This window comes from Cetorhinus maximus, chromosome 14 (assembly GCF_964194155.1).
Source record: "Cetorhinus maximus chromosome 14, sCetMax3.hap1.1, whole genome shotgun sequence".
Lineage (NCBI taxonomy): Eukaryota > Metazoa > Chordata > Chondrichthyes > Lamniformes > Cetorhinidae > Cetorhinus > Cetorhinus maximus.
In genome coordinates, this window is record NC_135892.1 from 89,767,304 (window position 1) to 89,794,171 (window position 26,868).

The following is a 26,868-nucleotide window of genomic DNA, read 5'->3' on the forward strand; positions in this document are numbered from 1 at the left end:
GGAAATACATTTAAAAATAATGGAAATAGGTGGGAAAAGAAAAATCTATATAAGTTATTGGAAAAAACAAAAAGGAGGGGGAAGAAACGGAAAGGGGGTGGGGATGGAGGAGGGAGTTCAAGATCTAAAATTGTTGGACTCAATATTCAGTCCGGAAGGCTGTAAAGTGCCTAGTTGGAAGATGAGGTGCTGTTCCTCCAGTTTGCGTTGAGCTTCACTGGAACAATGCAGCAAGCCAAGGACAGACATGTGGGCAAGAGAGCAGGGTGGAGTGTTAAAATGGCAAGTGACAGGGAGGTCTGGGTAATGCTTGAGGACAGACCAAAGGTGTTCTGCAAAGCGGTCACCCAGTCTGCGTTTGGTCTCTCCAATGTAGAGGAAACCGCATTGGGAGCAACGAATGCAGTAGACTAAGTTGAAGGAAGTGCAAGTGAAATGCTGCTTCACTTGAAAGGAGTGTTTGGGCCCTTGGATGGTGAGGAGAGAGGAAGTGAAGGGGCAGGTGTTGCATATTCTGCGTTTGCATGGGGAGGTGCCGTAGGAGGGGGTTGAGGAGTAGGGGGTGATGGAGGAGTGGACCAGGGTATCACGGAGGGAACGATCCCTACGGAATGCCACCAGGGGGGTGAAGGGAAGATGTGTTTGGTGGCGGCATCATGCTGGAGTTGGCAGAATGACAACAGACAACAGACAATGACACCTCCTGACGTTTGTGAATGACCTTCCTTCCTGCCCTATTAACAAGACATCAACAGTATTCAGCAGCCGAAAATGAACCATTCAAAGGTTAATCGCTTAGACAAAAGACCTTGATTTTTAAGATAGCTCTCCAGACTAGTCAAGTTATAATTGGAACATACAATTGTGTTTGAATCACTGGCAGTTGGAGAGAGATCACATGACCAGCCCAAGCCCTTTGTGTAGTTTAAGCACATGTTGTTCTGGGCAGAATTGGACTAGCTGTTGAGTTAAGTGGAGCTCCTGCCTCTCTCGCTCTCTCCACACATTTTGGACCCTGTCTACTAATTTAACTTTGTCTCCATTCTGCAGTAGACAGAGGTTTTAAAGAAAGAACTCAACTGCACAGCTGTATCTACAGGAAAACAACCAACTCCTGCGTCTACGTCTTTAAATCAGAAGCATCAAGACCATCGAATTCAGCCTACAGCCAATAGAGACTCCAAGCTAAAAACTATGAACGTCTTTTATTTCTTACGCACTTTAATTTGCCCAATCTAGCCCCCTTTACTTTATAATCTGCATTTGTGGGCTTTGAGTGTGAACCTCGAGTGTGTGTGTTTGTGTGTGCATGGAAGTTGGAGCATATTTTATTATAATTGTTGGATGGGTTTCTCAATCGAGTTTAACATTGATATGACTAGCCATAATTTTAGTTGCAGTCAGATAAGATAAAGTAAATAGGACAGTGTTGAGGGGGAGAACGGTAGTGGCTTCTTTTGTCCTTGCCACTACACTACAAAACTATTAGATACATTTCGGAAAAAAATGCAGAGAAGAGGAACGGCCATAATTCCAAATAATGGGATTGAGCTAGGAGGAAAGATTAGAGAAGCTCAAGTTTAACAAAGAAGGAGGCTAAGGATTTCAATTCAACTGGCAGATTTCTGATAATTGGAGTATTGGAACATGTAGACTGAAAATTATTTGGTTTGCTAATCCATTTAGATATTGGATTCTGCAAGTTTCTCATCTAGCTACCTTGACTCAATTTCAAAAACATTTAAATAATGAAGTCTTTCTCCCTCACAAAATAATCAGTCTCAGAGGCAAATAGAAAGTAGATTTCTGTGCGTTGAATCAACTCCAAAATATTTAAATGATAAGTCTATCTCCTCTAATTGTTTAAAGCTAAAGAAAATATTCATAAAATGGCACCTGGTAAAAATAAAAGTCTCCTGTGCTTGACATAGCTCCAATTGTATTTAAGCAAAATCTTTTCCTTCTTGTGTTTAAGGCTGGCTGAGTTTTCTGGTAGTAGCGACAACAGAACTGTTGGCGTTCACCATCATTACTCCCCTGAGACTGACAGTGCTATAATCTTGGTAGACATCAGTGAGGTTTTTTTTAAGTATTTACTAAAAGAATCAAGTCACAAGGTTCACGGTTTCAATAAAAGAATGTTACTACCACAGAAAAATTAAAGAGCATGAAATACAGTAACTACCTTCTATCTTAAAGAGTCAATTATATGAAAGATAATAAAAGCACAATGAACACAATTACTTATACTCTCTTTTGAATGCCTGAACTTCACTTTCCTTCCACACCCATTAGACTTACATCCCAGAACTCTCAAGTCAGATACTTGTCAAAAATTGGAAGATTTGCTCCTTAGATTTGCACCTTCCAAGCCCATGACTGCTACAATCTAGAAGGACAGGGACAACAGACACATGGGAACACCACAACCTGGAAGTTCCCCTCCAAGGCACACACCACTCTGACTTGGAAATATATCACCGATCCTTCACTGTCACTGGGTCAAAATCCTGGAACTTTGCCCCCACCCCTCCGCCCCCTAACAGCAATGTGGATGTACCTAAACCACATGGACTGCAACAGTTTGAGAAGGCAGCTCACCACCACCTTCTCAAGGGCAGCTAGGGATGGGCAATAAATGCTGGTCTAGACAGCAATGGCCACATCCCATGAAAGAATAAAAAAAATTAACTGTGGTTTGAGTACTGAGTCAACAATTCATATGCAGCCTGAGTTTTCTTGGGTCTTCCATTTACTTCTGACAAGGTTATCCTTTCAAATCTCCTCCAGCCATCCTAAGGTTGCAAACTCCCATTTAACATAGGCGTCTCTGGCATCTTAACCACAGCCACATCAGGTCAGAACACTCCTGATCCTAATATTCTTTAGCTATGGAATTTTGTATCGAAAACTCTCTCTAGCTCTCTCCTCAGCTTGGTTGTACCAGAAATTTAACACTCTTTCAGTAGAGTCATTCAGTTAACAAGAGTTTTAACTCTTTTAGCAAATGCCTAGAATTCAACTGAATTCCGCTGTAAGAGATGTTTTCTTCACCCCAGTTTATTTGAAACTCCCAAACTAAACTGCTTGAACAGAAAGCCCCCTTTATGAATCTACACACCCCTATTATTAACTTGTTGATCCTTTTTTCTCCCATTGTTCATCTCCCAGGCAACCTGGTCACATGATCATTCACTGAAACCAAGTTTTTTTTTACCAGAAATTAGATCCTAGTTCTGAAAGGGCCCATCACCCCAAGATGATATACAGTATATAATATATATTTTTTCTCACAAAAGCACATGGGCCATCATAACAGCAATTTCTGTCATTCACACATGCGTAGTTAAATGTGAAAAATCAAAAGTTGCTGTCAGTGATCCTATGCTTTCCCAGGCTGCAATTAGAAATGATTGAACTGATGAAAACATACCCTTTTATGCTATTAGTCTCATTATAAAATGTCTTGAAAAAGCTACTTCTTATTGTAACTGGGCTTTTAACAGTATATTAAGTTCATAATTACTGTTAAACAGCCTCACTGTACCCGAAAAGTAATTTATTTGTTGAATTACAAATTTCACCATTATGATAAAAAAATTCTCGTCAATTTTTTAAAAAAGTTTATGAGATTTCAGCATCTACATTAATCCTATATTCCAATGATTTATTTAGCTTTATTTTAACTTAAACTTTAATTAAAAGTGAAAATTTCAGTTGCTTTTACTTCCTTGTTTGCTGTCTGTCAGAATAATTCAATGTGATTGGCTGCTTGATGACACCACTGTTGCTGGATGCCTGGAGAACCCGTTGACTTGGCGGCAGATTCAAACTGACATCTTAAAGGAGAAAACTACACCACAGAGATTGCCAGATCTTTATGGGAAACAGTCTCTGAGGTCAGCAGTAAATGCTATCACTTTTCAGTTGACTGCAAAATCTGAACCATTAGTTCAAGGTCAGAAAAATAGAAATTTCAACATCATATGCCTGGAAGTGTTTGATTGTGGACACACTACTTGTTTTTTTAATGTATTCGTTCATAGGATGTGAGTGTCACTGTCTAGGCAGCATTTATTACCATTGGATAAAAAGATGCCAATAATCAATTTTTAAAATATAACATACAATAACAATACAACATATAAATGAAATGAAAACTTTATTTCGCAAAGTGCTTGAACTCTGCACAGAGCAACTGTTATATTTTTCATGAAGCCAAAAAGATAGCACTTAATAGTTACTGCCAACTGTTTGCCATTCTTAGAAACACTAATATAAGGAAAATTGTCATGTACTTGCAAGCAGCCAAAATTTTTTCTAGAAAGTGATACAAGCAGAGTAGTCATATAATCACTGTCAATCATTATGATTACGTAAAACAAGATTTTATCACTAACATTTAAAAGGCCACATGTCACTCTAGTCAATGACACATTCTTTCAAATAATGACAGTAAGAAGTGAAAAGTTCATATTTTCTAAAAGGAAGATCAAATTGGACGCATTTTTTAATTATCATTTTGATGGTTCAGTGCTAGGCCCAAAATTGGTTTTATTGTTCCCTTACTAAATTGTCTCAATCTTTCAATGTTAAAATGGAAATATCTTGCATGCTATTTGTCTCTTTCAGTTGTTCCTTGTTATTGTGTTGAACTGCTGGTCAGGGGCAGTCTGGCACCAGATATTTTGTATTGAACTCCCTCCATGTGACAATTATAAAAGTTTGCCCCTCTGACATTGTGGAAGTCTGCTCTATGCAATCATGAGATTCTGTCCCAGTGACATTCTGAAGTTCCACTGTCATGATATTGCAAAATTTTGATCCAGCCACACTTGTAAGTTATGCTTTCATACAGCTTAATGATGATGTCACAGAAATGAAAGGGAATTCATTACAAAATTTGCATATATGATAGCCTAGTAATTATGTTATTGGCCTTTTTACTTGTGAAACTTTGATTAAACAGAGGAAACAAATTTATTTATGAAGCTGTGAGGGTTAAGGCAAATACATGTTATTTTTCCAATAACAATTTGAAAACACTTACTTCAATGATCCTTTAGGAGATATCTTACAAATCTTTCCTCAAATCCTTTAAATGACAATGTGAATCCTCCTCCAATTCCAGACTACATTATCCTACCCTTGAAACAACACAACTGGCAGGCAATGCCATGAGTGATCCACCACAAAATATGTACAATGAGCCGGACATGACTAAAACATGTATTATAGGTGGTTGATGTATAGGTCTCTCATTACCAATTTCATTCTGTCACCAATTGTGAAAGTGAGCAGCTTTGGTCTTCGAAGAAGAGGAAGCAAAGACACCATTAGTGAGGAATGCATCTTGATTGATGGCAACCTCAAGGAAAGGTGTAGTAAGCTGAATAAAATATAAGCACCTTCTGAGAGAAAAGAGTATTGGAACTGAGAGTGTGCTAGATTAAAATAAAATTTGATCTAATTACAATCCGACCGCTGCTGTGTTTTGCATGTTTAGGTGTATTATCTTGGAGAGTGCCCTCACACTTACTTGAATGTAGACTTTCCAAACTCAGGAGCTCTTAAGTTGTAAGATGCTGCAGAAAAGGTGCCCTGGAAAAGGTCATTGACAAAATAAATCTTTACAAAATTGTGGCATGTTTAGTAGCATAATTTCTTATTCATTTCTCTCGTCTGTACATTAGCTATTACCTATCTTTTTTATATATAGCATCTGCTATCACACACTGCCTGTGAAATTTTGTGCAACAAATCCTCTAATGCTTCTGTTCCATTCTTAATGGTAGGCAAATTTACTTTAACCTAGGCAAATGTACTAGTTAAAATTTATTCTTCCCATGTGACTGACTCCCAACATAACCCTGCCTTCTGTTTCCTCGAGAGCTGCAGTAGAAAATAAACTAAAAGCAATTATATTGCTTCGAGTTAGCTGCCAATGTAGGAAAGGTTAAACTTTTTAAACAGAGCTACTTACAGCTGGAATAATTAACCTCCTACTCTCTTACAGACGCAAAGCAATATTGGTATGCTGTGCTTTTCAGCTCCTTCTTAACAAGGACATACAAGGCCCAATGTTAATTGACACGTTAATCAAACAAACATAGGGTTTTCATCTTCAACTGACTTGTAAGTGAACCTGACACTCAGAATGCAGAACAATTACACTTCTAGACATAAAGGGAAAAACACCATTCTGCATGGTGTAATGTTCCTATCTTTATGGGCAGGATTTTTCCTTTGTCGGGTGGGCGGGCCCGGGAGCGGCTGCAAAACGGACCGCCACCCGCGATCGAGCCCCAGCCGCCATTTCACGCTGGCTGGCCAATTAACGGCCAGCTAGTGTGAAATGCGCACTGAGAACCTCAGCGCTACTGGGGTGGGGGGTGCGAGGAGCGCGAGCGCTGAAGTCTGCGCCTGCACGGGGGAGCGGCACTTAAAGCTCCCCGAAGGCACAAAGCTGCCTCAGGAAGCTGAAGAATTTTACAATGAAAAATAAAGCTTTTAAAAATAAGGGAAACATGTCCCCACATGTGACTCAGTCACATGAACAGGGACACATTAAAAATGATGTTTAAAAGTTTTATTATTTTTAATTACTGTTGGAAACCTCATCCTGCCCGTGGATGAGCATTCCTAAAAAATGCAAAGGCCCCCTGGCCTATACGCCCACCCGCCAACTGTAAGGTTGGATGGGCACCATAAAAGACAAATCAATTGCTAGTTTAATGGCCTTAGTTGGCCCCTTAATTTTCGTGGGCATGCTCCTGACTCTTGTGCATGCCCGCCGACCGAAATAACTTCGGGACACTTGCCTGGTGTCATCGTGCACTATTTTACTCCCGATCAGGTTGGGCATGTGCCCACCCATGGGATATAAATTCTGCCCTATGAAACTGTGCATCCTCTGACTTATCATGGAAAGGATCACAGAAGCTTCACCAATAAGAGATTAAATACGTTTATTAAATAATCATCTTTTCTTCCATGTCAAACCCTGGCAATTTTTCATACATGCAATTTTTAATATCATAAAAAAATCATAGAATGGTTATACACAGGAGACCGTTCAGCTCATCATGTCCGTGCTGGCCCTCTGAAGGAGCAATTCACCTAGTGCCACTCCCCTGCCTTTTCCCCGTGGCAAATTCTTCCCTTTTAGAAAATTATTTAATTCCCTTTTGAAAGCCTCAATTGACCCCATCTCCACCACACTCTCAGGCAGTACATTGCAGATCCTAACCACCTGCTGCGTGAAAGAGCTTTTCTTCATGCCATCATTGCTTCTTTTGCCAATTACCTTAAATCTGTACCGTCTGGTTCTCAATCCTTCCACGAGTGGGAACAGTTTCTCCCTGTCTAGCCTGTCCAGGCTCCTTATGATTTTGAATGCCTCTATCAAATCTCCTCTCAACCTTCTCTCCTCGAGGAAAACAGTCCCAACCTCTCCAATCTTTCCATGTAACTGAAGTTCTTCATCTCTGAAACCGTGAATCGTGAATCTTTTCTGCACCCTCTCAAACATCTTCACACCTTTCCTAAAGTGTGGTGCCCAGTTAAACTGGATGCAATACTCCAGTTGGGGCTGAACCAGTGTACAGGTTTAACATAACTTCTTTGCTTTTGTATTCTATGCTCCTATTGATACAGCCCAGGATGCTGAATGCTTTATTGACTGCTGTCTTAACCTATCCTGCCATCTTCAATGATTTGTGCACAGATACACTCAGGTCCCTCTACACCTGTACCCTTTATTTCATATTGTCTGCATCCTTCCCACCAAAATGAATCACATCACACTTCCCTGCATTGAATTTTATCTGCCACTTGTCCGTCCATTCTACCAACTTGTCTATGTCCTTTTGAAGTTCTACACTATCCTCCTGATGGTTCACAATATTTCCAAGTTCCATATCATCCACAAATTCTGAAATTGTATGCTGTAATACAGTCAAACTCATCTATAAAATGGTCCTGTATGTCTTTGAGTGCCTTCATTAAAGTTTTTACTTTATCATATTTAAATTTCCAAGCTGCCTCTTCAGAGTGTTTGGCTGCCTGCTAACCTTCCAGCCTCAGTAAAAACCAGAAATGGATGGGCTGGAGGCCAGTTTGGGATGGGAAGCAGATTTTTCAGACTTTAAACCTCCCTCCGCAACACTCGACCCAATCCACCTCTTTTTTTGGTTAAAATTCAGCCCTTTATTGCATAAGGACACAAGTGAGTTGCAGTTAACAGATGTTGGGAAATATGGGATATGCTTAGACTGAGACAATCAGGGGATTGCTCACACAGAGTGAGAGCTCTAGGGGAGGAAAAAATCAACTGTAAACCAAAGCTTTTGAGAGATGCTGAAGCCTTTGGCCTGTGTGTCTCATTGTCATTCAGGTTTTCAACTTAACTGCTGTTGGGCAACCAAGCATTTTCATGGAGGCAAGGGCTGGTGTATTCAGGAGGTTAAGTGCCTTTACACCTATCTCGCCCCACTGATCTTCTCCCAAGACTTCCAATACCATCACAAGGCTTCCAATCTCCCCCATCCCCACCACCAGGCCTCTCATTTACCCCGTTCCCTAGCCTCTGAACTCTAGTCCACCACCACCAACTCCCACCACTTTCTTATGCCTGAGAAAGCAAGATGGTGAAGGATAGAACTGGAGCCAATCTTCACACCCTTTTCTAAGCATTTATTTACAGAGATACACATAGCAAACATGCACAGCCAACCCAGCCAACCACTGTTTCAATCTGTTCTTATTTATAGGATCACAAGTGAATCCTAAAGGCCACTGTCTGCAAACAATTAAATACAATTAATACACAATTCCCAGATTCCTTTCTCTCTCTTTAAATAAAAATTAGGATTAATATGTACAACCAAAATTTCAAAACAAATTAAATCAAAGACCTCCATATTCTGTATAAAGCTTTAGCTTACCTTCCTCTAGGTCCCCTATCAATTTCTTTGTGCATGCATTTCCTTTTGTAAAACAATCTGACAGTTGATGACTTGCATCCACCCATTTAATTTTAGAGATTTCCTTTCTCTCCAGCATTTGTTTCAACCAGCAAGATCAGTCATAACTTTTTCTCACTCGCACTATTTGTAGCATGTACATTATCCCACAAGGAACAATTATCTTTGTAACATTCACTATCTTCAGCATGCCAATTGTATAGAATCCTACTTAAAATATTTGGTACACAAGAGCTGGTCTTTCAGCAGCAGAGTGCTTTTAACAACCCTTTATATTTTCATCAACTTCCCAAGCTAAAGGACAACATTTCACATTCTCACTTTTCAGAAATGATATGCAACCACTGCACTGGAATATATATCAGGAAGATTAGCATGTGAAATATCACTAAAAATGAACAGTTTCATGTTCATTGGGTCACTTAAGGATGGGAACTTAGGTATGCATTTATCCAAGTTTAACTTTCTTAATGGTTTATTTGCTCTTAAAACATTCTCTACTTTGGTGTGTCTAATCATTGTACTTAACTCCAACATATCAAAACCAGCATCTGGTCCATTCTGAGTGCACAACTAGTTCAACTGACCAATCAGGCTTCATAATTAACATCATCTTTCTGTGATAGTCTGGCACAATTAACTGGGATGAGAATAATACGCTCTAAATAGGATTGTTGGTTTAAAGTTATTACAGACCTACTTTGCTTAATATCTAAACCAATACATTTAAAATCCCTCAAAGCCTGAATTCCAATTTTAAATTCTACTCTAATCTTATTAATAACACATTTCTCAAATACTGCAGTAAGAAATCATCAACATGCATCATGAAAGTTTTCCTTTATGACGCCAATGAAACATTTCAGCATCGTCTTTTTGTTGAACACAACGCATTTCCAGCAAAACAGATCTCACTAATAAATGCCAGACCCTGGAGGCATTTTTCAGGCCTTAGATACATTTGTTTAGTTTCCATAGTTTTCCATCTGCATCTGTTAGCCCTTTGGGCGGTTTCTCTCTGAAAAGTATCACCCTGCAGAAATGTGGATTTTGTGTTTATTGACCTGCACTTCCATGAATACGTGGCCAAAAGAGCTAAAATTATTTTCAAGGCCACACTTCCATCTGTGGGAGAATCCACCCTAACATTCATATAACCCAGTCACTCTTCCAAACCCCTAGCAATTAGCCTTACTCTAATTTTATTAATAACACATTTAGTATATAGAAAGGAAGAGAGTAGCTATAGTTAATGTTGGCCTGTTAGAAGCAGAGACAGGGCACTTCACACTTGCTTGAGGAGACAGAGAGTGCCAAGGACGCTAATAGTTGGAGGACTACTGTGGACCAGGATAATGCTCAGTCGATGGCTGATGATAGGCCTATGGAGTCGTCCATCAAGCAGCAGATACTGGAAGTCCAGCAGCGTGCGCGGGAGGTGCCGGTGGAGATACATGAGGCAATGAGCACCATGGTGTCTGCTGTGGAGGAGTCCCTGCGGAGCATGACCACTGCGTTGACCCTCATGGCCGAGCACAATGCCTCCTCCGTGGAGAGAGTGGCGAATCTCATGGAGAGGCTGCTCCAGGAACTCAATCAGGTGTCCCTGGGGATGCAATCGGAGCTGCAAGCCCTTACACTGGCAATGACCTCAGCTGGTCAGTGTCAGTGTGGGAGGTGGATTGGGCACCCAGTATCTCAGCTAGGTGCCCGGCCATCAATGGTGAGCATGGAGGTCCCTGCGACCTCATGTTGGCACACGAGCTGCCTGTTGTCTCTGAGGGCTCCTCTCAGTGCGCTCCGGATGACGGCAGCTCCTCCACCCCACTGCCAGTGACCATGGCACCCAATGAGGCTGCAGCGACTGGGGAGATGCCAGCCGTGGCATTGGCTGCTCCCTCCCAGGTGGGGCCATCACTGGCTCCACTGGCCAGAGGAAGACCTCTGAGGTCATCAAGGTCAACAAGACAGCAGAATCAGCAGGTTGTCTCCAATGATGGTGACAGTGAAGGGGGAGCACCTAGACATAACACCCGCAAATGTAAATATAAAGCACCTTAAGCACGAGACGGACTTATCACGGGTAATGTTTTGTTCTCCCGTTTTGCTTTAAATTTTTTCATGGTGTGATTAAAAACACCGGTTAAGGTTCATTTCAGCTATGTTTAATATTCACAATTAAATGAGATGTTATTTTGTTCTATTGGCCTCTGAATGCTTCATTTGTTCTGTAGGTACAGGGAAGGCCATTATGTAATGATGGACGTGTGTCTCCTGAAACTTTATTGCAAAGGCACAGAGTGTATGTTGCTGGCCAAGGGAATGGTCCTGTCAGGGATTGAGTATGGAGCCTACAGGTGGTGGTTCTTATTTGGTAGGCTAGCCAAAGGAGCATTGGATCAAAGCATCCCGGGTGTCGCTGCCTCCCTGGAGGTTACTCAGGTCAGCACCCATGCCCTCAGCATTCTCCTCACCATGCTCGTCCTTGGACTCACTACTGGACTCATCGTCTGTTGCCTGTGCAGCTGTGTCAAGATCTTCTTCCACCACTGGGTCCCCCCTTGCCAGTGACAGATTATGCAAAGCGCAGCATGCAACCACTATCAGTGACACACGCTCTGGGGGGTATTGCAGTGCCACCCCTGAACGGTCCAGGCATCAGAAGCACATCTTGAGAAGACCTATGGTTCTCTCTACCACCGCCCTTGTGGAGGCGTGGCTCCTATAGTACCACTGCTCAGCCTCTGCTCTTGGGTGGTGGAGAGACGTCATGAGCCACTTTTTGAGGGGATAGCCCTTGTCACTCAGCAGCAATCCATCCAGTTCAGGGCTGGAGCACTGAAGAGCCTCGGCACAGGCTATGCAAAGTTGGAGACAATTGGTGCGTCAAGGGCCTTATCTGGCCTCTTAATTAATGGTGGGCGCCCCTCCGTCTCCATCTAGTGAAATATCATGAGTGCGCTCGTAGACGTCGGCACGCTCGGCCGACATCATTGCACGTTATTTCACGCTCGAGCGGGTCGGGTGCACACGCGCCCGCCAAGCGAAAAATTCTGCTCATGGTAAACTACAGGCTAAACAGTGAGGAAATTAGGGAAATTAATATCAACAGAGAAAATGCATTGGAGAAACTTAAGGGACTAAAATTTGACAAATTCCAGAGCCTGATGGCATAGGTTCCTAAAGGAGATAGTTGCAGAGGTAGTGGGTGCGCTGGCTGTGATTTTCCAGCATTCATGCATTCAGGAACGGTCCCATCAGGTTGGAAGTTGGCAAATGTTGCTCCGCTTTTCAAGAAAGGAGTGAGAGAGAAAACAGGGAACTACAGGTCAGTTAGCCTAACATCAATTGCTGGGGGAAGACTGGAATCTATTATTAAGGAAGTACTAACAATGCACTTAGAAAAGCATAGTATGACTAGAACAAGTCAATATGACTTTACTTAAGGAAAACCCTGTTTGACAAATTTATTGGAGTTTTTTGAGGATGTAACTAGTTAGGTAGATAAAGGTGAATGAGTAGATGTAGTATATCTGGATTTCCAAATGGCTTTCAATAAGATGCCACACAAAAGGGTTAATAGGCAAGATAAGTGTGCATGGAGTTTGAGGTAATATATTAGCATGGATAGAGGATTGGTTAACAGATAGGAAGCAGAGATATACTTGCATTGGAGGTGAAACAGTGAAGGTTCACTAACTTGGTCCCTGGGATGAGGGGGTTGTCCTATGATGAAAGGCTGAGCAAATTGGGTCTATTTTCTCTGGAGCTTAGAAGAACGAGAGATGATCTCATTGAAACATATAAGATTCTGAAGGGGCTTGATAGGGTTGACACTGAGATTGTTTCCATTGGTCGAGAAATCTAAAACATGGGGGCATGGTCTCAGAGTAAGGGGCCGATCATTTAGAACTGAGATGAGGGGAAATTACTTCACTCAAAGGGTTGTGAATCTTTGGAATGCTCTGCCCCGAAGATTGTGGATGCTCCATCATTGAATATATTTAAGGCTGGGATAGACAGATTTTTGGTCTCTCAGGAAATTAAGGGATATGGGAAACGGGCAAGGAAGTAGAGCTGAAGCCCAATTGTATTGAATGGTAGAGCAGACTCGACAGGACATATGGGCTACTCCTGCTCCTATTTCTTGTGTTCTTGTATTCTTATAAGCTTTATCTGCAATGACATTTTCAGTACAAATCCATCTATGTGACAAGGCTGGTTGACGCTTATCTGGTACCTCAGAATAAACTCCAAATGCTCTCCAACTATCTAATTTTATTTTGTCTCTCTTATTAGTTCATCCTAAAGTTTATTGGCAGCCACCAAAACTTCACAGCCATGAGGACTTCTGTTTCTAGTTCTATTGTGAGACTGTCTGTAGCCTTTATTTCATTGTCTGATCTATTCAACCTATTCCAGGCCTCTACTCCACATACACTTTTACGGCTGTTGGGGCTACCACTGCAAGATCTCCATCTCACATTATCAGAGGTTCTTTCTCCAGCCTGAGATTGTTTTCTGACACAAGAGGCTCTTCCATAGCCACTACCACGACTTGCACAGCATTTCTTACTTTCTGCTCTTTCAACTCATTTTGCCAGTCTATGAACCTCACTTGTTGACCATCATCTTGAACATTCAACCAATATTTGAATTGACCACAGTAGCTTTTCCTGCATGTTCCAAAATTGTTATATCCCTCCATTCATCAGACCCTCTGGAATGTCGCCAGACTACCCACTCTAGGCATTTGGCCTGTGGATGTAATAACTCTATCACATCATGGACTCATTATGGCACAGGAGGGAGCCTTTCAGCCCACTGAGTCCATGTTGGCTCTCCGTAGAGCAATCCAGTCAGTCCTTTTCCCTGACTATTTCTACAGCCCTGCAAGTTTATTTCCCTCATGTCCAGCCAATTTCCCTTGGAAATCATTCATCATCTCTGCTTCCACCACTGTCATACGCAGCAAGTTCCAGGTCATTACCACTTGCTGTGCATCCCCCTGCATCTCTTGCCCAAAACCTTAAATCTATGTCCTCTAGTCCTTGTACCATTAGCTAATGGGAACAGCTTTCCTTTGACTACCTTGTCTAAACCTGTCAAAATTAAGTACACCTCTATTAAATCTCCCTTTTACCTCCTTTGGTCCAAGGAGAACAATGCCAGCTTCTCCAACCTAACCTTATAAGTAAAATCCCTCAACCTTGGAAACATTCTGATAAATCTCTTCTGCACCCTCTCAAGGGCCCTCACATCCTCCATAAAGCATGGTGACCAGGACCGGGTGCAATAGTCTAGTTGTGGCCTAACCAGAGATTCACAGTGTTCCAAGTCTAGTTCCTATCCATTTTTCCATGATTTTGTCTATTGCCACCCTTTTGTCCTGACTATGTGTTATTGTAGAATGACTACATCTAGTTGTCATATCTATAAAATGTAGGATGAAAATATTTCTGTCTTTATCCATACCTTTAGATCCAGGCAACTATCTTGTCAAAGTCATGTGCCAATCAATAAGACATGGTGGTGTCCTTTGATACTTTTTGTAGATTTCGCACTTCTCTCTAATCTCTTCTATTAGCCTTGTACGTTCTTCACTAACTATGCCTGCATCTCTTAGCATGATTTTTAACCTTTGACAAGTCGGGTGAGCAAACTGTCTATGTAACATTAAGACAATTTGTTTTTCCCCTCTCTGATTCTTATCACCTGAGGCCATTATTACCTTTTTTAACACTCTGATTAGAAACATAATGTCCTGATTGGATAATTGCAGACCAAATGACTTTCCAAAAATAATTGCATTATCACTCTCCATTTCATTTGTGCCTTTTTCATAGAAGGTTTACTTAACAGCATAGGTATCTCAATAGTGACCACATCAGTACTTATAAAATAGTTTACTTCAGCTATTTTACATGGAATTTTAACTCTTTTTAGTAATCTCAATGTGTTGTCATTGCCAAATAGCAAGTAGTACTTTTATACGCCTTAACCTGGCATTGATCCTCACTACCTAGTGAATTGAATTAACATTTTAGCCAATCTGTCCCAGATACTGTTGAGTTACAAGCACTATATAGTATTGCACAGTTAAAGGAGCCCATGATTAAAACATCACAGAACTAAAGCTCCCGGTGATCAGCATAATTTGTTCATATTCATTATTATTTTCATCCTCTTCCTTAAAATTCTCTTCATCATGTCCTCCAAAGGGCACCCTGCCTCTTTGCTTTGGACAGTTCACCACATAATGATACGTCACATCACACTTGAAACACCTATTAATTGTTCCTTGAGCATTTCTGGGATTAATTTGCCCATTATTTTTGTTCCAGTGTTGTCTTCTGCCGCAGAGTGGGATCAGCTAAAGGTGCTTTCATCCTTATTCTGTCTGTCTTTAATCTTTCTGTTGTATTGATGCCTGTGTCTAGTATCTGGACTATTTAGAAATCTGAAAATCATTGAGTCTTCTGTTCATTGTGTCACCGCAGAATGTTTCATTTATTCCCTGAAGGCTAACAAAATAACTGTTTCCCCAGGACTTTTTTTAAGGCAGCAACAGAGTCTCCTTCTCCAAGAGTCAGTGATGGGCAACAAATACTGGCTTTGCCAGTTTATTTGTTCTGTAGAAGGGTCATGAGGACTCGAAACGTCAACTGTGCTCTTCTCCACCGATGCTGCCAGACCTGCTGAGTTTCTCCAGGTATTTTTGTTTTTGTTTTGGATTTCCAGCATCCGCAGTTCTTTGCTTTTATCTCTGGCTTTGCCAGTGACACGCAAACACACACACATCCCATGAATGGATAAAGGAAAAAATAAACCTTTAGGCAACCATTCTCTTCCACCGTGTTATACTCCAGAAAGCCAGGATAGAGCTGGAGCCAATCTTTACACATTTTCATATGCATTTACTTACAGAGAGATGCATTACAAACATGCATCTCCTAATCCACCAACCACAGTTTCAGTCTGTTCCCACTTACAGGAGCTCAAGTGAATCCCAATTATCGGCCATCACTAGAGGGCACATATTTTAAAGTAATTGGCAAAAGAACCGGAACACACCGCCTGGAAGAAGATTCAATGGTAACTTTGTAAAAGATATTGATAAAATACTTGAAAAGGGTTATTTTAGGGTTATGGAGAAAGAACAGTGGAGTGAAACTAATGGATAACATTTTCAAAGGGTCGGCACCAGCATGATAGGCCAAATGTGCTGCGTCAAGTATGACTCAATTAAATGCTTTCTGAGCTAATATGTTTTTCCAAATAATTTAAAAGCTCGCTAGAGAATGCATTTTAGAAAATTTCACATGTAACCTATTAGGTGTTTTATTTTCACTTTAGAGTGTTGGAGCTGAGCTGACAGACACACACAGAACTGACAGAAAGATAGAGAGACAATTCATCCCCTGAGTTTCCATTGTTTATATTTTGTTTATATGTCCCAGGGCCCCAACTAAATACAATCAAACTCCAGGATCATGCACCCCATACTGCTAAACCAGAGGATTCCCATAAGCGCTGCTAAAGTCCAACATTACACCCTCAGTACTAGCAAAAATCTCACAATACCATGTTGTTAATAAGATCCAAGTCAGTTGGTGAAGTTGAAACCAAGGGCAGGATATTGAGGTCGGTGAGCGGGGGGGGCGGGGCCCACTCGCCGACACGTTAAATGATGCGGGATGGCGTCAGGCGGAACTCCCGACGTCACCCCGTGTCATTTCAATTTTCAGGTTGGTGGGGGCGCAGCCGAATCAGCTGTGCGCCCACCGGCCTGTCAACGGCGAATTGAGGCCATTTAAAAAGTAATTGAACTTGTTAAAGGACCTGCCCGTCCAACCTTAGGGTTGGTGAGCAAGCCGGGAGCCCAGGCAGGCTTCAGAAAAAGCATGAAACCTCATCCATGGGCAGGATGAGCTTTCATGAGGGTTTTTAAAAATTTAATGAAAGTTTAATTAAAAGTGATGGACATGTCCCCTCATGTGACAGGAAATTTTATTTTTCTACATTTAGCATTTTTGAATTTGGCGCCAATTTCCCTGAGGCAACACTTAGCCTCAGGGAGATGAATGCGCTCTTTCGTGCGCATGTGCGAAAAAGCGCACTCTCAGCTTAGGGAATCCCCCCCCACCACACAGGGAGCGCATAGCGCTTCCTGGTGGATGTTACGCTGGGCGGGCCAACATAAAACTGCGGGGCGCTGATCGGAGGCATGCCCGCATGTGCCCGCTCCTGAACTTCCCCCCCCGACAGGGGGAAAATTCTGCCCCAAGACACAGAGCTTTTCTTTACTGAGAGTTTATTGACTTGGTCAGTCTCACAGCTCCCCTCCCACACTCCCAATGTATCAGCTATCCCCTATTTATCTGTACTCAAAGACAATTAATACACATCACCTGTTTCTCTTAATCTTAACAATGTAATTGACAAGACATTAACACTGTCACAACGGCACAATTTAATTTATTCAGTCAACTAAATCAAAGGCCCAGATGATACATTGTACATTACATGGAGTAGCAGACCTGTTGTTACAAAACAGACTACTAACCCAGTATTCACTATTATTCCTGGGGAGGCCTTTTGGGAGGAGTTCCTCCTACTACCACCTCACCCCACTTTCTTCTGGTGTTAACAAATGCTACAAATCCTCAATACCCCACAACAGTACTGTCAAACTTTAAGATTCACATCCTTGAATCCTTCCTCTTCACTTCCCCACAGGTACTACTAAATGCTTAGACTACACGCCAAATGCTGTCAAACTCCATGCACCCTCTCCATGGTGCTACTAAATGCCTCAACCCTAGCACATCATACTTACCACCTTGGTGCATATCCTGAGCTTTCTTCTTCTTCTTTCTTCCCACACCTAGTGGTGCATGAGGCAGACAAAGCACGTGCTTACATCTGTTCCCATAACTAGTTTTCCCTGGAATAGGTTGCTAGATTGTCACCAGAGGCTATTGTTTGACGGGCACCACTCTACATCAAGCATGGCTGACCAGGAGATTCTCCCTATCACTTGTTGGGCACCAGTCTATATCAAGCATGGAGACTCTCCCACTTACCATCTGCCAAAGGTGTATTGGAATGATTTATAGGTTGATAATTAACTTGTTTGGATATGTTATGAACACACCTTCCGTGAGTAGAGAGTCCTGGAATCAGCCTCAAACCCGGAGTTTCTGGCTCAGAGGTACGGACACTCCCTACTGCACCACAAGACCTCCTGGGCTTTAAATTATGGTTAGAAAGTAATAATCAAGGCCACTGATACTGTTTTCAAAGAAAATTTGAAAGAATTGGGAAACTCACTGGTAAGAATCTCGGTATACACTTTTTCTTGTGCAGTAAGAACTTACATCTGCCCATAGGCTGCACCCTTACCCATAATCTAGTGCCAGGAGTGTTTACAAATTGTGGGCAGATGTCAAAACCATCTATGATATTGATGAGGTACAGATGGGGATGGGTTGGTATAATTTGCTGATGCACAGTGTCACAGCACAATTAAGTACACAGTCCACTGGGAAGTTCAAAAAGTATTACGATTATCCAGCTCTTATCTACCATTTTTGATAACTAAATTGATTGCTCTGCAACCGTTTGCTTGCCAAAAGCAGCTTTTTAAATTGAGTAAACTGGATGCCAGAAATGAACAGACATCTCTTTTCAGCATCGTTGCAGGTGAAGATGCACTTCACTCAATTGCATGTCCCGATGATACATCCATATATAAGGGGTACATTATGTGACCACCTCCACTTCAGCAGAACTTATTATTGGCAGAAAAAGAGACAAGGACCTGTTTATGCCCCAAATTCCATCTGGCCTTCTCATTTTGTGCCATTTCACTTCCTAGGGCTAGTAAGTCTACCAAGCATTTTGTCTGCCACATTTTGACCATCATATTTGCACCTCATTTCATTCAAATTTCATATTCATAAAACAGTGATGAATCAAGGCTATACAGGCCGGGAGAGTGCCAATCAGCAAGAGGTAGCAGGAATCAGAGCCACTAATCATGAAGGTTAAAAAGCGATAAATCAAAAAAGGGCAGTGGGCAACAGTTGTCAGCATAAAAAGGTAAATTAATCAAGTCATTCATTTTTGGTCACCCACCTTGTGTCTCCACTGAGTTAAACACTTATGACCAAAAAAAAAATGTTTTGTAGCATACTAAAACAAGACCATTAAACGTATTGATATAGTCTCAGTTTCTGTGTTAGAAATGCCCCTGTAACCCCATTATTTGTTGGAGGACGGTTTCTGTATGAAAAACCTGAGCTTTAAGTTCAGTCAGGTTTCCAGCCCCAGCACTGAAATGATGCCTATAACTTCCAGCATGTACCTGTTTTCACAACTGTTATTATGAATGATAGCAAAACTCATCTTTCATAAAGTACGCCAAGACATGCAACAGTAAGGCCTACCTTCCTAATGGAGAAGTAGTGAGGATAAAAATAATTTTTTAGGATTAACTGGAGTTTGTTTCCTTCATAAATAAAAAAGATATACAATTCTAAATCGGCTATGATGTCAGTGGCTCCCACTAAAAAGATACGCAATACTTAATCTCCAATTGGTAGATTCAGCTGTTTTCCTAAAATACAGTTAACTAACCAGCCATTTTGAAACTGGGGCCCAAATGAGTAAAACGGATTCCTGATTGCCTGGAAACTATTTCCCAAGGCTATTTTTTTTCTTCCAGCCAACTGAAAGCCAGAACTTTGATCCTTGATTTGACCATTATTAAAGAATCTAGGCTAAATTTCTGATCTCTTTTGCTGGCTAACTTAAGCTACCTATGATATAGCCCACCTGATGCCATTTTAAAACACAACTGATCTGAATTAAACATGTAAGTGCACACAAATATCTTTTCTTACTTAGCCTGAAATAATAAATTATCACCTATCTTTAGCCTCCTGAATTTATTTGTTTGTGATTAATCCTCCCATACCCAATTTGCCAGCTTGAGCTATGAATTTAGTTCAATTTATCCTCTGACATTTTGTGTTTCTCTTCAACACTTTTTCACAAATGTAATTTGAGTTGCAAAAAGAATGTGGTTTGAATAGTGTCAAAATCTGGTTCAAAAATATCTGTTGGGAAGTCATCAGATTTCTAGTTAGGCTGATTCTGAATATTGAAATGAAGAACAAGGGGAGGCGGTGGCATACTGGTATTATCATTGGGCTGTTAATCTCGAGACCTAGGGTAATGCTCTGGGGACCCGGGTTGGAACCCCAGCACGGTAGATGGTGGAATTTGAATTCAGTAAGTATCTGGAATTAAAAGTCTGATGATGACCATGAAACCATTGCCGATTGTCATAAAAGCCCATCTGGTTCACTAATGAACTTTAGTCCAGCCAGTGACACCCACATCCCATGAACAAAAAAAAACAGGTATCTGTAATTCATTTTAGTAAGCTGAACAAAATAGTTGTTTTAGTTAAAAATATAAACCAGTTCAACCTGAGGTCAGCAAAGAGGAGCTGGAACTGAACTAGGTTCAGCTCAGACCACGAATATTTAAGGTTTTCGAAGGACATTCTAAGATATCATCCAAAACCAACATAGCATTTTGTCTTGGTCAAGATGCCAGTGAAGGGTTTCCCTACACTACAGTGCACCATTGCTCTCTGCCCACGGATGACTAAATTTGACAGATGGTTACTGCAACTTAACACATAGTAGACAGGTCCACTGTGGGGCATCTGGCAGTGGTTCCAGACCTTAATGAGGGATTGAGGATCAGCATCTCTCTAAACAATATGCTAAGCATAATTTGCCCAAACTATAGTATTATTAGGTATGAACCTAACCAAGCCGTCCACTTTCCTGTAATACTTACGTGTTTCAAACTTTTATGGCAAAAACAAAGTTGACTCATTTTTGTGAATAATAGCTAGAATTGTAATTATTCACTAGATCAATTGAATGAAAAGGGTTAAATTCCCATTGGGCAGGCACTGTGCACCCAATGAGAACATTGCCTGCCCAAGTTGAGCTGCAATTAATATTAGTATTTTACATGGTCTGTGTCTAACATCCACTTTCGGGAAAGATCTTGCACTGGCGGCTGGGAAGAGAGCAGCGTGAGCAGAAAATCCCTCCAAATAAATATTAAGAAGATCAAACGTACTGTCTTCAGTATCCAACACAAAGTCTATTTCCTAGTCATCTACCCTATCCCTCTCCTTGACCACTGTCTGCGGCTGAACCAGATTGGTATCAACTTTGGTGTCATACCTGACCAGGAGATGAGCTTACGGCCACATATCTCCAACATCACTAAGACTACCTATTTCCAACTCCGTAACATCATCTGACCCCACACCTGCTTCAGCTCACCTGCTGTTGAAACCCCCTATCATCCTTGCCCTTGTTACTGCTAGACTTGACTACTCCAATGCAATCCTTCTTGGCTTCCTACATTCTGCCTCTGTAGACAAGCTCATTCAAAACTCATGTCCTAACTCGCACCAAGTAATGATCACTAATCACTCCTGAGCTGACTTATATTTGTTCCCAGTTAGCGATGCCTTGATTTTAAAAAATATATCCTTGTTTTCAAATCCCTCTATGGTCTTGCCTCTCCCTTTCTTGCAATCTCCTTCAGCCTTATAACTCTGCTATATACTTGCACCCCGCTAGTCCAGCTCTCTTGAGCCTATTCAATTTTAATCCCTCCACCACTGGTGGTTGTGCCTTCAGCTGTCTAGGCTTTAAGCTCTAGAATTCCCTCCCTATATCTCTCTGACTCTCTTCCCTTTCATCAATAGTAGGGAAAATGCTAGAATCTATTGTTAGGGATCTGGTAACAGAGCACTTAGAAAATAATATGATTAGGCAGAGTCAATGTGGATTTATGAAAAAAAAATCTTGTTTGACAAATTTGTTGAGTTTTTTGAGGGTGTAACTGGCAGAGTGAATAAGGGGGGACCAGTGAATGTAGTATATTTGGATTTTCAAAAAACATTTGATAAAGGCCACTCAAGAGCATATTATTCAAAATTAGGGCACACAGGATCGGGAGTAATATATTAGTATAGATGGGGATTGGTTAATGGACAGAAAACAGAGAGTAGGAATAAATTAGACATTTTCATGTTGGCAGGCCATAACTAGTAGGGTACCCCAATATTAGCGCTTGGGTCTCAGTGATTTACAATCTATATCAATGAATTAAATGACTGGAGTGAGTGCAATGTGTCCAAGTTTACAGGTGATACAAAGTTAGGTGGTAAAGTAGGCCTCAAGTCAGAAGCAAAGAAGCTGCAAAGGGACATGTTAAGGCAAAGGGACAGGTTAAGGCAAGAACATGGCAAATAGATATAATGTGGTAAGTGTGAAGTTAACCACTTTGGAAGACAAAATAGAAAAGTAGAGTATTTTTTTAAAATGGGGAGAGACTGGAAAATATCGGGATTTGGAGGAACCTGCACTTGAATCACAGAAAATTGACATTCAGGTACAGCAAGCAATTAGGAAAGTAAATGGCCTTTATTACAAACGGATTGGAATAATAGAGTACTGGAACTATACAAGGCCTTGGTGAAACCACAACTGGAATACTGTGAACAGTTATTTTCAAGACCTAAGAAAGTATTGACCAACCTTGGAAGGAATGCAACAAAAGACCCTAAAATGTGTCCCAGTGCAAGGAGGGGATTGTCGTGTGCAATGAGATTGAGTAAACTGGGCTTATGTTCCTTGGAATTTAGAAGAATACGAGATGATTTCATTGGAACATATAAAATTCTTAACGGTTTTGATTTGGTAGATGCTGGGAGGATATTTATCCTGGCTGGGGAGTCTAGAACTAGGGGTCACAGTTTCAGAATAAGGGGTTGGGCATTTGGGATCGAGATGAAGAGAAACTTCTTCATGCAGAGTAGTGAATCTTTGAAAGTCTCCACTCCAGAGGGCTGTGAATGCTCAACCATCAAATATATTCAAGACAAAGATTGATAGACTTTTGATATCTAAAGATTTTTGAATAGTAAGGGAATTAAGGCTTATGGAGTAAGGGTAGGAAAGTGGAATTGAGGTGGAAAGTCAGTCATGATTGTATTTAATGATGGAGCAGTCTGGAAGGGCCAAGTGATCTACTGCAGCTCCTATTTCTTATTTTCCTCTTTTCTCCTTTAAGATACTCCTTAAAACCTACTTCTTTGATGAAGCTTTTGCTTATCTCTGACCTTTTGTAGCTCAATGTCAAATTGATCCTGTAAATCACCTTGGAACGGTTTGTTACGTTAGAGGCATTATATGAATGCAAGTTGTTGTTCCCCCTCTGGAATTCCTTCCCTAAACCTTTCTGCCTCTCCTTCTCCTTTAAGATGCTCCAGTAAACATGTTCTCTTCTGCCCTAACATCACCTCACATGGCTCAGTGTCAAATGTGGTTTGATAATACTCCTGTGAAGTGCCTTGGGACATTTTATTATGTGAGAAGTGCTATATAGATACACGTTGTTGGTGTTGTTGAAAAGCACTGTAAAAGATTAGCTATAGGCTCCAGAAATTTCTAGCTGCTGCTGAAGAATATTAGCCAGGAATTCAAAAATCCCAAAGGTCTGGTGGATGCTGTAAAAATTTGCAATCACTAAGGGAGTTGGACATCCTCTTCAGTTTACTGCCTGACCATAACAGCGTCCAATCTGAGGGAAGAGTCTAGGACAATGCCAGTTTCTTTAGGTGTCCCCTTGTCTGGGCATCCCTGTTCTGCAAAGAGAGAGTATTGAGGTGGGAGGCCAAGAATAGCCCCTTCCGCCTTATAGAAAATTGAATACTTCACCTGTGACCATGGATTTCACAGGTCCAGTTTCACCTCTCAGTGAATGCAGATTTCCTTCCCTGAAGGAAAATAGTGAACCAGATGGGTTTTTATGACAATTAATGGTAGTTTCATGGTCATCGTTACTGAGATTAGCTTTCAATTCCAGATTTTTTATTAATTAAATTTATTAATTAATTGAATTTAAATTCCACAAGCTGCCATAGTGGAATTTGAACCCATGCCCCCAAAGCATAAGCCTGTGCTATTAGATTACTAGCACAGTGACATTACCACTACACCACGATCTCCCCTTAGTGCTAATACTTAGGTTTATCAATTCAACTTGAGCACTAACACAAAGCAGACAATACTGAAATCAGACAAAGTGCAAAATGAGCTGCCGATTCATTATTGCATGTTCTATGCTACCAACCAAGACAAACTTATATGTAATAACATCTAGGCAAACATAACAAAAATAGCCACTGAAGTCAGAAGACAGAGGATTGCTGGTAATGATGGACCTACACCATAGCATAAACCAAAGACTTCAAGGCTTAAGGGGCAATAGCTGGAGGGAAAATATGTTTAAAAAAATGCACTAATGGTGAAGAAATTCTGGGCAGATGGCTTGAGGGTTATATGAACAGAACCTGATATTTGGACGAATAAAAATCATTTTCAAGCATTGCTGATTCTGGTGTATATTGAGAATAAAACTGCTTCTCTGAAAACAATATATCATGGACACTTGGAGGATTCTAATTTTCCATTTTTATATGACCTGAGTATCTTGGCTTTTTATATTTTGTTAATAAAACAATAGGTCCTGCTCCTTTGAACTTTTTCTGCTTTTCCCACTGAAGCTCCAAATACATTGGCCTGCACAAAATCCACTAGTGGCTCACGGTAATATTCATGCCTCTGAGTCAAAGCACTTGGGTTTGAGCTCGACTTCAATGAGGTCGGGTAAGCATAGGCCGGAGCCTTGAATACTGGATTGGTATCCTATCAGGGTAGTGTTGCAGATGGATGCTGGTTGTACACCTTCTCCCATGGTATAGAGTAGGTGGCTCGTTAATCTTGGTTGCAGCCCAACTAGGAGAAGCTATGCCAAAGATAAAAAGTGTAAGGAAGGTAATAGGAAACTGTTAGGACACCCTAAAGAGTTATATGTTGGACATCTTGGAGAGGTAAGGGTTAACAATCAAACTCCTTTGTATGTAAACTTCATGTTGCCTGCTAATTTAAATGATTGTAGTGTGCAGCCAGCACTAAGTACACTGCTGAGTGGCTGCATGATTGTGCAGGGGGTACAAAATCGTGAGAGGTTAACGCAAGTTCAAGCTCACCTTAAAACAAGCCAGTACCCTTAAAGGGAAGATGCATTTTGGCTGGAGCATTGTGACTGACTTTGAGGGAAAGACGTAAGAATCGCACAGCAAGACAGAGAGGCGGCTTTTTCCAATGTTACCCTGGAGGCCTTGCTCAAGAGCTGGAGGGTTGTTGAGATCTCATTCATCCACGGGGGCTAGGAGGCCCTCCGGGCAGACACGGTGAAGACAGTGGGACCAGATAACCATGGCGGTCAGTGCCAGGAGTAAGCCCAGAGGACCTGGGTGCAATGCCACAAGAAGTTAACTGCCATTTGGAAGAACTTGAGAGAACAAGGATTTTAAATGAGAGGCATGAAGGGTGGAACAAGGTGAGGTGGTCAAAGGAGGAGAAGTTGCCAGAAGAGTAGGGAGACCAAGGTATGATTTTTGAGATAACAGCTATATCACCACCGCAATAGTCTGAGGAGGTTGTACGTGGAAAATATAGCCAGGCAGGGAAGCTTCATTCAGGAGATAGGTATCAGCTTCCCTGCCAAGGTTATGATGTTTATTATGATCAGCCACAGTAAAGTCATAGATGGCTAGGATTTTATTCACAACTGAACACACATTCTGGAGGGAGATGTGGAGACTGGCGATGATAGTCGAGCCATAGGGTCAAAGCTGGGTTTGGTGAGAAGGAGGGATGGGTGAATGTAATCCCTGCAGGTGTGCAGGCCTAGAAGAGAGTAGGATGTGTCAGTTGGGGTTGCTGCTCATTCAAAGGCAATGACTGCCTCAGTGAGTGTTTTCAAGATGCCAAGAGAAGCAAAGAGGGAAGCTGTACGCTTATCCAAGAGGAAGTAAAGCCTGGGATGGCGGCAGGAGAGTAGGAAAGATGACGAGTGCTGAAGATTTGTGAGGGTAGATTATTTGAAGATGGAGAAAAAAAGAGGACATGATGATGAGAGGGGTAAAGAGAAACGAGGGAAAAGGGAAAGAACAAGTGCAACAAAGAAATGGAAGTGATGCGCATGAGTCAGATACAATGGGCTGAATGGCCTCCTTCTGGACCGTAACAATTCTGAGTCCAAAGTGGGAGCCAAAGCATGCCTGAGAATGGACATGGGAAAAACTACACTATGTAGGCAGCATGGTCAGATGCAAGATTAAAAAATTATGCTTTGAAATGCATAACAAGGAATGGAGAGGAAATAACACATGGGAAAACTAGATTTAAAGTCGGAGGAAGATAAAGTGGGTGCAGAGTGGCTGAAATCAGCAGCAAAGTGATATCCAGGTGTTGAGACATATGACTGAGATCAGAGGTTACCCAACGGGCAGAACATTGAGGTGTGGAATTTCCCAAAATAGCTTCTGTGGCCATATTAAAATGGTTGTTGATGGTGCCTAGACTTCCACATGAAGAGAAGACAGGCACTGGTGCCTGTCGATGAATCGCCCAGGAATCAAGTAAAAAGGTGCTATTTCTCCAATCATCAAAACTGAGCATCAAGAATCATCTTAGCAGAACCTCAGACTGCCCACATGCAAGTTCAGCTTGCGACCATGCAAGCTCACACTGCTGCCATTATAGCTGCAGATGCGAGCAGTGCTGAAAGGGGCTTACAGGTTGTCTTAGCAGTCCGGCAATCTAGCCTTCAATACATTACTAGGAATACTGAGGCACTGCCCCAGGGAGTTGATCCGTGGAGTTTGAACGTGCTGTCCTCTCCCAGGATGCCAGGATTCATCCTCTCA

General features: G+C 41.5%; 1 protein-coding gene across 1 annotated transcript in view; it reads right to left on the minus strand.

Annotated features, from left to right (window-relative positions):
* stpg4 (sperm-tail PG-rich repeat containing 4) overlaps positions 1 to 26,868 on the minus strand; it is an 86,392-nt gene that overhangs the window by 40,991 nt on the left and 18,533 nt on the right. The window contains exon 3 of the mRNA XM_078557209.1: positions 5,540 to 5,601. Coding sequence (XP_078413335.1) covers positions 5,540 to 5,601 — 62 coding nt within the window. The remainder of the gene's footprint in view (positions 1 to 5,539; positions 5,602 to 26,868) is intronic.